Here is a 12,265-nt window from a genome sequence, read left to right on the forward strand (position 1 = left end):
GATATTAAGAGGGTAGTCACTGTATGTCTACCCACATATGTCTACCAGTCCTGACTTCTCCATTGCTGGTTTTGAGATGGAAAAATTTATTAAGTTGCATATCTACCCAAACCCTTCCTTTCTTCAGTCTTTCATCAAGCAACAAACATTTATTGAGTAACTACTCTGTTTAAGGAATACTACACCTTCCTGTGAGTGAAATGTGTCCCGGAACAACAGGCATTTTGTTATTCTTCCAGCAACGTGGAATTAAACATGACTGTGTTTTCATATATCCCACCATTACCCCATCACTTTACAGTTGAGGAAACTAGGTCTTAGGTTAAATAACCTTCCCAGATAATATACAAGAAGAGAGGGGACTTGAACCATAGGTACAGTGCTATTTCTATAATTTAATGCTAATTGTTTCCTCCTAAAGTTTTTAAGTTTGCTTTTGGTGGGAGTGGGTGTGCTTTGATATAAGGCACTATCTCATAAGGCAGTTAAGTTTCTTAGTCTTAAGAACTTAGAGTTCCACAGTGATACTTAAAAGCTCTCCTCTCTACCAGAATGTCTGCTTTTATCAGTTTTACGTATTAGGTTGTGTTTAAGGTCTACTTTGAAAAAGGTTTCAATAAGCAGCAGTGGTCAAAAGAAAAAAAGAAAAAAGTTTTGGTACTTATAACAGTTTGAGAAACATTGCAATGAGAGATAGAAAGAGATAGAATCCAGACTCTCTATCTTACTGGAGTTTGGTCTGATTAGGGTAATAGACTAGGCTATATATACATAGAAGCTTGTGATGAGAGAAAGCTGCCATTGAGCAGAGCCTAGGAAACACCACAGATAGGAGAATGTGAGCTCATAGGAAAGAAGGGTCTGGAATCACCATTGTAATGTACCCTGACAACCTGTGACAAGTTCTTCTTTAATCCTCCCAGGGATAAGAAGCATGTAGACTGGGTTAAAGCTTATTTAAGTATATGGACAGAGCTGCAGGCTTATATTAAGGAGTTTCATACCACTGGACTGGCATGGAGCAAAACGGTTAGTGAATCTTTCCTCCTTCCCTCCCTCCTACTCTCTCTCTCTCCAGGGTGGGGGCCACAGGTATCTTAGACTTGAGCACTACCAAAGTCTGTGAAGGAATGCTAGTTTTTTCAGTGCAGGGGAGAAAGAAAAGGGGGAGAAAGAAAGGGAAAAAGTAAAGGAAGCAAGGATCAGAGGAGAAGGAATATTCAGTGGTATTCAATTTCAATAAACATGTCAGGGACAGTGATTGATGCTGGGTGGGCAGACACATGCAAATGAGTTGCACTATCCCAGCCTAAGGAGCTTAAAAATACAAATGAAAACCCCCAGTACAAATCACCAAGGCAAATGCTGTAATAAAGATACAGACTCTAGAGGATGCGGAAGAGAAGAGTGCTTCTCATTAGGAGAGATTGTGCTTTGAAGGTATATACTCTTCTGTGAGACTTGAAGGAAGTGTGGGGCAGTGAGAAGTGGGATACTACAAAGGCAGAGCTTAAAAATAGAGTAAACGTAGAGATTGCTCATCTCTGGCTTTAATAAGGGGAAATGGTCAGATTTTTGGGAGAAAAGGCTGGAAAGAAAGGTATCCTGAGACTTTGGAATGAGGTAGTTGAGCAAGGGAGTGATAATGATCCAATTTGTCTTTAAAAGAGTCTCAGTATATAGGTTAGGGATAAGGACTCATGCTCAGATTATGAAAGTGATCATGGTGTTTGGGGGATAGTAGAAAAAATTTGCAGGAGATAGCACCAAGATAATAGAAAGATTTGATAAGGCTGAAGAAGTTGGAATCCTCAAAGAAGATTGAATAGTCTTGGATGGTAACGTCTTTCACTGAAATAGAGACAAGGGGATGATTATACAGGGAGGGGAGCAGACAGGAAATGATGAATCAGTTCCAAACTTGTTGAATCTGAAGTACTGGTAACACACAAAGGAAGATGTCAAATAGATTTATAGAAATAGTTTTTAGAGCTGGAATCAGGTGAGGTCAAAGACAAAATGTGATGGTCAAGAAATAGAACTGAGAGCTGGATACTTGGGCAAGGATGAGAAGGCATAAAGCCAAGTTGGATATGGGTAGGATGCATTAATCATTGCCTGAAAGGCTGTAGTGGGGACCCCACGTGCACTGGCCATATGTAGGGTGCTACTGGGAATGGTATAGAGGGGAAGAGAGGATGACGATGTTACCTGCACTTACCATTCCAGGGGCCTGTAGCAAAAGAACTGAGTGGACTGCCATCTGGACCCTCTGCTGGATCAGGTCCTCCTCCCCCTCCACCAGGCCCCCCTCCTCCGCCAGTCTCTACCAGTTCAGGCTCAGATGAGTCTGCTTCCCGCTCAGCGCTGTTTGCGCAGATTAATCAGGGGGAGAGCATCACACATGGTGAGTGAGCACTTTGACACGATCAGTCGGTACAGCAAATTGTGTGAGCCAGACTCCACCAACCAGAGCCCAACAGCTAGTCTGCAAACCACAACCCCCGCTTGTGTGTGGGGGACTCATTTGGTGTGTCCTGATCCTTTAAGGGACAGCAAAGCTGGCTTAAATGGGAATCGAAAATAATGATCACAGTTGGAGGAAGCTCTCTGCCCCATGGGAAAATGACTTAATATTAGGTAGCATATATAGAGTGCCCTCTTGTGCCAAGGCACAGAGCTGGCAGTTTTCCCCAGAGCTTTTTCTGTGGCACCACATGGCCTCTGGGAAGGCATTGTGTTAGGGAGTTAACTTCCTCAGAAGATGCATACTGATTACATGGAGAATTTGCATAAGAGTGACCTTATGTTGGTATAGAGAAAGTAGATACCCTCAACGCAGCTGGTGGAAGTCTGAGTTGTCCAGCCCACTTCTAGGAATCTACCTACAAAAATATCTAAAGAAGCTTTGTACAGTATTATTCATAGTAGCTAAAAATGGTGTAACCTAAATCCAACAGTAAGAGAAATGGTTAGTTAACTACCACATGTCCTCTTGATGAAATGTTATGCCACCATTACATTTTTTTCTACAGTGAACCATGTAATGTTTAAGAAAAAAATTAGTATGTAAATTACAACCGCAAGGAATAGTAGAGATAAAAAGGCCATTCGGTATTGGTTATACAGTTAACATAGATCAGGTCATGTTCAAAGCAAGGTGTGTGTCAGCCTGCTGTGGGAGATTATGGATTATTTTTCCCTTAAAACATAAAAGAAATATATTTTTACTTTTCTTTTTTATTTTTTTTGAGACGAATTCTCACTTGGTCACCCAGGCTGGAGTGCAATGGCATGAACTCGGCTCACTGCAACCTGTGCCACCTGGGTTCAAGCAATTCTTCTGCCTCAGCCTCCTAAGTAGCTGGGATTACAAGCACACACCGCCAGGCCCAGCTAATTTTTTTGTACTTTTAGTAGAGACTAAAAATACACCATGTTGGCCAGGCTGGTCTCAAACCTCTGACTTCAGGTGACCCACGTGCCTCGGCCTCCCAGTGTATTGGAATTATAGGCGTGAGCCACTGTGCCTGGCCTAGAAAGCTATTTTTAGAAACTACAGGTTAACATGAGAAAGTTTTTAAGTGTCAATTGGTTGAACCAAATTTGTTAACAATGTATGATTATAACCAATAAAACCAAATATATAGAGAAAACAATATTGTAGAGCCGCAAATGCCAAAACTGACTGTGGGGGTGGGGGAAGTAGAGTTAGTTGTGGGCAGTGAGAGTTTTTTTTTTTTTTTAACTTTTACTGTTACTTATTTTTCCTCCCATATTGCTTTAAAAACTACATATTTGTCCATATATGATAGGTCTTTCTAGATCTTTCTCTGTTCATTTACATATCTTTATCCCCACCCACAATAGACACACACATTCCATGTTGTTTTTAATGGAACCATATAATTTAACCTTGGGGAGAAGAGAAATTATAAAAGAACTTCTCCAAAACTGCTTGCAAGAGAACACCTTTAAGGCTCTGGATTTTGGCTTTGAATTTTCTGTTAAGGATGTTTAACATGATGATAGCAGAAGCTGGTTATTATTCAGCTCAAAGGTCTGGTATGAAGGACAGGAACAAGGTAGCTGTTGTTCTTACAGCCCTGAAACACGTATCTGATGACATGAAGACTCACAAGAACCCTGCCTTGAAGTCTCAGAGTGGTCCAGTACGCAGTGGCCCCAAGCCATTCTCTGCACCTAAACCCCAAACCAGCCCATCCCCCAAACCAGCCACAAAGAAGGAGCCAGCTATACTTGAACTGGAGGGCAAGAAGTGGAGAGTGGTAAGTTAGAAATACCTGGATTGGGGCAGGTATTTTCATTTACTTATTTTATTTTTTTGAGACAAGAGTCTGACTTTGTCACCCAGGCTGTAGTGCGGTGGTGTGATCTCTGCTCACTGCAACCTCCGCCTCCTGGGGACAAGGAGTAGGAACGGGGATTAAATGGAGCTTAGCTAGATGAGGGCAGAGTTCTGGCTTTAATTACAAGAACAAAAAGTTTGGGATAGCCTGCTTTTTTTGTTGTTGTTCAGTGTGTGGTTTGTGATGAGAATCCTGGGATATCTCTTTAATAGGAAAATCAGGAAAATGTTTCCAGCCTGGTGATTGATGACACAGAGCTGAAACAGGTGGCTTACATTTACAAGTGTGTCAACACGACATTGCAAATCAAGGGCAAAATTAACTCCATTACAGTAGGTGAGTCCTCGTCACTATCCCATGAAAGCACTGTCCCAAAACCCGAGAGGGCTAATACCACTTTAACCTACCCTATTCTTAAAGATTCTTAAATATATATTACTTTCCTTTAAAGTTACACTGTTGACTTGCTCCCTTTCTTCTCCTAGATAACTGTAAGAAACTTGGCCTGGTATTCGATGACGTGGTGGGCATTGTGGAGATAATCAACAGTAGGGATGTCAAAGTTCAGGTAACTCGATAATTTGGCTCCTTCCTTTAGTCCCTGAGGAATTAATTGAAAGAGACATGGCAGACCCACAGATGTTGCTTTAGTGGGAATCTGATTCTACAAAGGCTGTAAGCTGAGCTGCTTTGGATGTGGCAGAAGAGAGGCTGGCTCTACAAGTGAGTTCTTTCCAGGACCCATCCCACCCCACCCGAGTATCCAGTGTCTTGTGCACCTGTGAGCTTTTCATGTAGTTGCTGAGTCACATGAAACAGGAAAGCTTTTCCTGCAACTTACTGTTGTCCTCCCCAATGGCTGGGACTCAGTTCTCTTGGTTTACTCTGCAGGTAATGGGTAAAGTGCCAACCATTTCCATCAACAAAACAGATGGCTGCCATGCTTACCTGAGCAAGAATTCCCTGGATTGTGAAATAGTCAGTGCCAAATCTTCTGAGATGAACGTCCTCATTCCTACAGAAGGCGGTGACTTTGTAAGTTTCTTGATCTCTTTAGTAGTATGATATTAAAAACAGAAGGGACTGAAGGTTTTTTGCATTGGAGAAAGCTATTTTATGAACATTCTGCACTGAGTAGGTAAAAACCCAACAATGCACACCAAAAGCACACAGAAGTGAGGTAGTCCAGTGTAGCGGGGCTCCAGAGGGAAGGTGGTTTCTGCCTAAATGGAGCTCGAGGTAGCAAAAAAGAATGGGGATGAGCCATGGCACCTTGTCAAGCTGGTGCTATAAGGCCATATGTACTATCATTTATAACCCATAGACTTAATAGTCTGTCCAAGATCCCAGATCACTGAACACTAGAACACAGCGTGTCTCTGTGGCTTTTCTTCCACTACATCCTTCCCTGCTGCTGGGGTTAAGTGAAAGCAAGCATTGGGAGAGATGTGTGGGATTTAGCTCCAGCTCTTCTTTCGCTTGGATTTAAACCTGCTGTCTCTTCTTTATTTGCAGAATGAATTCCCAGTTCCTGAGCAGTTCAAGACCCTATGGAATGGGCAGAAGTTGGTCACCACAGTGACAGAAATTGCTGGATAAACGAAGTGCCACTGGATTCTTTGCCCTCCCTTCACACCATGGGATAAATCTGTATCAAGACGGTTCTTTTCTAGATTTTCTCTACCTTTCTGCTCTTAAAACTGCTTCTCTGCTTTGAGAAGCACAGCTACCTGCCTTCACTGAAATATACCTCAGGCTGATTTGGGGTGGGATAGCAGGTCAATTGATCTTCTGCAGGAAGGTGCAGCTTTTCCATATCAGCTCAACCATGCTGCCAGTCCATTCTGAAGGAACTGCCAACCAGGACTGATGATGCATTTTAGCTTTGAGCTTTTGGGGGTTATTCTACCAACAAACAGTCCATTGAAAAGAAAAGAGTCCCAGGAATTAACAGATCAGAATGTTCACACTGGTTAATCTTTTTCTTTTTCTTTTTCTTTTTTTTTTTTTTTTTTTTTTAGTATTTGTTCTGCTCAATGGTTAACCTTTTTCTAACAATGAGCATGAAGATAGCAGAAGCTGATGTGTTTCCAGATGGTTCTTCTAACCAAACTAATTTTTTACTGTTGACAAGTGAGGCAAGGGTTGCACTGGACCAAAGGCTGAGGCTTGGCTATCTAGCATTCCATGCAAAATTGTTCCCTATAAGCATTCCTTTTATTCTCTATTCCATCCTGGGTCTGCCTCAACCATGACATAGGAGCGTCTCTGGTACTAGCTGCTGTGGCAGTGCCCTTCATCCAGGGCAGTTAAAGGAGCCTTGGACCCATTCTTTCTCTGGGATTCCTGTCCAGCACCTTCCTACTGAGATGACTTAAAAGGAAAAAAACACCATTCCAAGGAGTCTGGCATTCCTGAATCCTCCTTCCCTGCTAGGTGCCTGTCACCTGTCTTCACTGCCTCCTTTTCCTTGTCATGCTCATCAGCTATGGCTTCTGTCCAAGCACCTGAACAGAGGACTGAAACCTCCACTGCAGGCTGGTTTTAGGTCTTGATTTATGTAAGAATCTTGCACAGCACTGCTAATGTAAAGTTCAGTTTTTTCCCTCTAGGACAAACACCAAAATATGCAACTTTTTTGGTGGGAAGAGAGATTGTCCTGTGATTTCTACCCATTTCCTGAGGCCTGTGGAAATAAACCTTTATGTACTTAAAGTTATACAGAAAATAGAATAAAGTTAATACCAAACTTGCCTAGTTGTTTACCTGTGATACTGGCTGTACAGAAATGTAAAAAATGTTGAAAAATAACACCAAGGATAAGAAACTACTCTTTATTTTAGACAACCTCATAAAATTATTTTCACATCTCCCTACTTCTTGCTCTTAATCCTCATCTTTTAGTTGAAGAATAAGGCCTGAGAGAGAGAAAAGAAATCCATAATGGGTAAACTTATCAGCACCAACACGGTTCTTTCATCAAGGCTTAGCTCATCATTTCTCCAAACTGGCATTCTACAGAAATGTCTTCCAAAAAGCGTTAAGTTTTCAGAGTGGGGACTATGATTTCCATGCTCAAATAGTGTAGGTAATGGTAGATTTAGTTTTATTTACTGTAACAGGAATTCTCAGAGTCCTTAGATTATGGGTTGATCTCCAGAAGGAGAAAGGGAGTGTGTAGTATTTTCCAAGCTTTTTGAGCAAACAATTCTTTTCTCACAGAATACATTAGAAACAGTTTGGAGTATGCTGGTAAATATGTTTTGGGGATGGAAGTTAGAAAGCCTGATGTTTTTCATATGGTTCCTCCCATTCTCTGCTAAAGCCAGCAACACAGTAAGTTAACTCTTGCATCGAGACCACTAGTCATATTAAGAAAGAGCAGGTTGGTCAAGAATGGAATAGGAAGAACTAGCTGCCTTTTCACTTTCATACCTACATTTTCTTCACTCCCTATCTAAGTTATACAAGATGTACATTTCCTCTCTTAAGCAACTTAATGGGGTGCTACTTCCCTCCTTTTGTGACAAAGCAACTAATTCATCACTACCTGAGGAGACAAAAAGGGGTGCTGCAGAAACAAGACTAGGCCAGTGGGATTTGTCTAATAATTGATAAGATGATAGCACAGAGCAGCATACTCAGAGAGGAAGGCAGCCTTAAGAAATTATTATGCAGAAATAGCCAAGCAAGACTTCCAAGCACTGGTTAAATCACCAGTAAAAAAAAAGCATTTATGTGAGTACCTCAGGCCTGGGTACCTCCTTGCTTGAAATATGGCAAGACTTGGAAAAATGTTTGCCCTTAGAATCTATCTCATTGCTTTAATTAGTTGTCTCCTTTGGGCCTGGGCACAGTTCTGGCACTGATCTGCAACAGATTGTTTTTCTAAAACTGAGCTTGACCACATGAAAAGTTTGTAAAACAATCTCCATGGTAATTAAACTTGCATTCAACACCATATGGTGATAGAAGACAGCAAAGGATAAGATTCAGATCTTAGATCTTTCCAAGTAGGGCGTGTTAGATGATGATAAAAGGATTAGTTGCAAGCTGGATCTGAGCTCAGGCTTGGGCATGAAGGAAACTCTCCCACGTGGTTTGGAAGAGTTAGGGGCTCCCTGAGCTCTATCGTGAACTGTACGGGTTTCATTCAAGGAATGGTATGATGTGGGCATAAAACCATTCTTCAGACAGCTGAAGATGGTCCCCTTCAGTAGCTAGAAACACTAGCTGTCCTGCTTTGTCCATTTCCTTTAGCCCCAGGCGGTCCTGCAGAGGGAAAGGCCATAATTAGTCAAAAAGCTTAAGTGGTGGAGTAAATACGTATGTTAACTTGAGATAATATTGCCAAAATGCAGTATGTCCCGAGTATAAAAATTGAGGTTTATTTTCAAAAAATGCCAAAAAGGATCTCTCCCAGTTTTTTCTAAGTATTAAAAATATACATGCAATTGAGATTGCTCTATACAGAGTTCTAGATTCTGCTTTTTGAAAAGCTGCTCAGTCAGAAGACTACTGACAGATGGGCAAGCCATGGACAACACTCCCTCAGAATGCCATAGGTAAGTGGGACTGAGCCAAAGCTAGGTAACTTAAAAAACATATCCAACCCTTAGGTAACAAACCCTGGGACACTTTCATATTCTGCAGTCGAAAACATCATTACCCATAGCCTAGGTGCTGGAGAACAACTTCTGGTCGGGAAGATAAGCAGTTATGACAGTGCCAGAATGGTGCTTCTGCTGTGGCCACCATCACGTCAAGTTTCACAATAAGGACGTTCTTAGCTGTAATTTCTCAAGCCTTTTTTTTTTTTTTAAATCAGATCCCAGCTTCCCTTTTTACTTCACCACCCAAGCTGAGGCACCCAATGCAAAAGAAAAACGAAGAGGAGACAAATGGCTTCTAAAATAATATGGAGGAATTCTAGTAGAAGGTGATTGTTTCAGATGTAGTATGTATTTTGGAGAGTCTTGTCTCCAATATAAAATCCTTAGGGCCAGGCGCAGTGGCTCACGCTTGTAATCCCAGCACTCTGGGAGGCTGAGGCGGGCAGATCACCTGAGGTATGGAGTTCAAGACCAGCCTGGCCAATATGGTGAAACCCCATCTCTACTAAAAAAACAAAATATTAGGCATGGTGGTGTGTGCCTATAAGCCCAGCTACTAGTGAGTCCAATGCAGAAGAATCATTTGAACCCGGGAAGCAGAGGTTGCAGGGAGCTGAGACCGCACCACTGCACTCCAGCCTGGGTGACAGAGCGAGACTCCGCCTCAAAAAAAAAAAAAAAAAAGAAATCCTTAAAGTGTGGAAGGCCCCAGAACTGGAGGTGATGAAATACTGCAACTTCTGCTTAAGAAACAGGACCTACTGCCAAACAAAACTCACAACTCTAGTCCCACTCAACCTCCTGCAGGAGCTTCCCTTGTCAATGTGTAATTTACAAACAGGATTTCATATCTATTAATGTTTAAAAGTAACCCCCTGGTCAGGAGTTCAAGACCAGCCTAACCAGCATGGAGAAACCCAGTCTCTACTAAAAATACAAAATTAGCTGGGCATGGTGGCGCATGTCTGTAATCCCAGCTACTGTGGAGGCTGAAGCAGGAGAATCACTTAAACCCAGGAGGCAGAGGTTGCAGTGAGCTGAGATCATGCTACTGCCTCCAGCCTGAGTGACAAGAGTGAAACTCTTGTCTCAAAAAAACAACAAAAAAAGCCAGTTACACCCCATTGGCCAGGCGCAGTGGCTCATGCCTGTAATCCCAGCACTTTGGGAGGCCCAGGGAGGTGGATCACCAGGCTAGCCATGACCATCCTGGCCAACATTTCCGCAACCCCATCTCTCCTAAAAATACAAAAATTAACCAGTGGCGTGCACCTGTAATCCCAGCTACTAGTGGGGCTGAGGCAGGAGAATTGCTTCAACCTCGGAGACAAAGGTTGCAGTGAGCCAAGATTGAGGCACGGCACTCTAGCCTGGGTGACAGAGCGAGACTCCATCTCAAAAAAAAAAAAAAAAAAAAGGAATGCCCCTATGTTTTCGTCATGCATGGAGGCTTCCTGGATTTGTAGTGGCCTCAGCAAAGGCAGCTAGTTTTAAACCTTTTTATCAAAAGGAGGGAATCAGAGATGAGGTTTTTGTTGTTCTTGCTTGGAAACCATAAGGTTATAGTCAGGATGTAGTGGATTTCTGTAACCCAGTGCCTGATAAGCTAGAGCAACAATCAAGAGCCTAACAAGCTTCACCCATATTGGACATGAGTCAGGTGTTTCAGGAGTACCTAGTGCTCTGAGGTGTACAGGGCAGGGCTCAAACACCACAGAACCTAGCAGCTTCAGGAACTGGGAGCTAAAAAAGACAGCACCAACCTCCCAAAACAGCCTTCTCCCTGCCAGTTACCTGTGTGTACAAGGAGGTCTCCTGTAACGGAATGGTTTCCTTGGCTTGGCCACTTCTGTAAAATCCAAACCACTGCAGGAGAGACAAAAGAAATAAGATCAGATCAGACATACAGCACATACTGCCAAGATAATTTGAGACTGGTTAGAAGCTAAGACTGCCAACCAAGTGAACCTCATAAAGCTGTAGCAAGAAGGAAAAACAGACAGGGTGTGTCTGAGTCATCTGATGAATTAATCTTTCCAAGGGGCTGCTTTCCATTCCCCCAGAATTTCTCCTTCCCACATTTATTAAGCAGTAAATGTGAAAAACTCCTGTGCTGAGCTCTAGACATTTAAGGATGAATATATAATCTGTTTCCAAAAAGCTTCCAGTCTAACAAGGCACAGAAACAATTCACTGTTGGGCACAGAGGTTCAGCAAACGTTTTTATAAAGGCCAGATAGAAAATATTTTAGGCTTTAAGGGCCATATGGTTGCAACTACTCACTGCTGCCACTGTAACAAAAGCAGCCACAGACAATATGTAAAAAGTAACTAAAACTGTGTTCCAATGAGGACACCGAAATTTAAATTTTATATAATCTTTCTATGTCAAAATACTTATGTCAAAATAAATTTTACATAATCTTTATATGTCAAGTTTTTTCCCCCAACCATTAAAAAATGTAAAAACTATTCTTCACTTGTGGGCCACACCAAAACAGGTAGCAGGATGGACTTGGCCTGTGGGCCACAATCGGCCAACCCCTGGTGGTGTGACATAATGTGATGAGTGTTCTAATGGAGGCTGATGATTCTGCAAAAGGGATTACATTCTGGCTGGTTGTGGTGGCTCACGCCTGTAATCCCAGCACTTTGAAATCACGAGGTCAGGCTGGTTCAAGACCAGCCTGGACAACGGGGTGAAACCCTGTCTCTACTAAAAATACAAAAATTAGCCAGGTATGGTGGCAGGCACCTGTAATCCCAGCTACTCAGGAGGCTGAGGCAGGTGAATTGCTTGAACCCGGGAGGAGAAGGTTACACTGAGCTGAGACCGTGCCACTGCACTCCAGCCTAGGTGACAGAGTAAGACTCTGTCTCAACAAACAAACAAACAAACAAACAAAAGGGATCCCATTCTTCTTGGAATGGGATGGCATCCTGGCCTTGACGGATGAATAGGAATTGTCAGGTGGAGAAGCCAAGGAAGGGCATTCTAGAGACAGAAAAGCATGAACAAAGGCATACGAGAGAAAAAGCACAGGTAGTACAATGTGGCTTGATCAAGAGTATATGAAGCGTGCAGACAATGAAGATTAGGCCGAATAACAGGGCGAAGCCAGATTAAGGCAGACCTTGGAGGCCAAGCTTAGGAATTTATGTTTTGGGGTAGTGATTCTGAATCTTTTTTTGGGTCTCTGATCTCTGGAAAATAGATTAAAATTATAGACCCTTCTCCAGAGAATGCAATTACATAATTTTGCAAAGAATTTTGGGGTCAGG

General features: G+C 42.4%; 2 protein-coding genes across 9 annotated transcripts in view; one reads left to right on the plus strand and one right to left on the minus strand.

Annotated features, from left to right (window-relative positions):
* The window catches only part of CAP1 (cyclase associated actin cytoskeleton regulatory protein 1), a 28,159-nt gene extending 21,873 nt beyond the window's left edge, over positions 1-6,286 (plus strand). For all 8 annotated transcript variants that reach the window (XM_032247069.1, XM_032247073.1, XM_032247067.1 and 5 more), the window contains exons 7-13: positions 924-1,029; positions 2,230-2,407; positions 4,105-4,289; positions 4,583-4,706; positions 4,856-4,938; positions 5,262-5,405; positions 5,886-6,286. In XM_032247069.1, the coding sequence (XP_032102960.1) occupies positions 924-1,029; positions 2,230-2,407; positions 4,105-4,289; positions 4,583-4,706; positions 4,856-4,938; positions 5,262-5,405; positions 5,886-5,969 (904 nt within the window). In that variant the 3' untranslated portion in view covers positions 5,970-6,286. The remainder of the gene's footprint in view (positions 1-923; positions 1,030-2,229; positions 2,408-4,104; positions 4,290-4,582; positions 4,707-4,855; positions 4,939-5,261; positions 5,406-5,885) is intronic.
* Positions 6,287-7,190: 904 nt separating this feature from the next.
* PPT1 (palmitoyl-protein thioesterase 1) overlaps positions 7,191-12,265 on the minus strand; it is a 32,218-nt gene continuing 27,143 nt past the window's right edge. Inside the window, exons 8-9 of the mRNA XM_032247074.1 lie at positions 10,778-10,849; positions 7,191-8,642 (exon numbers count right to left, since the gene is read on the minus strand). Coding sequence (XP_032102965.1) covers positions 8,520-8,642; positions 10,778-10,849 — 195 coding nt within the window. The 3' untranslated portion in view covers positions 7,191-8,519. The remainder of the gene's footprint in view (positions 8,643-10,777; positions 10,850-12,265) is intronic.

This window comes from Sapajus apella, unplaced genomic scaffold, assembly GCF_009761245.1.
Source record: "Sapajus apella isolate SASKATOON/1434 unplaced genomic scaffold, GSC_monkey_1.0 scaffold62, whole genome shotgun sequence".
Classification (NCBI taxonomy): Eukaryota; Metazoa; Chordata; class Mammalia; order Primates; family Cebidae; genus Sapajus; species Sapajus apella.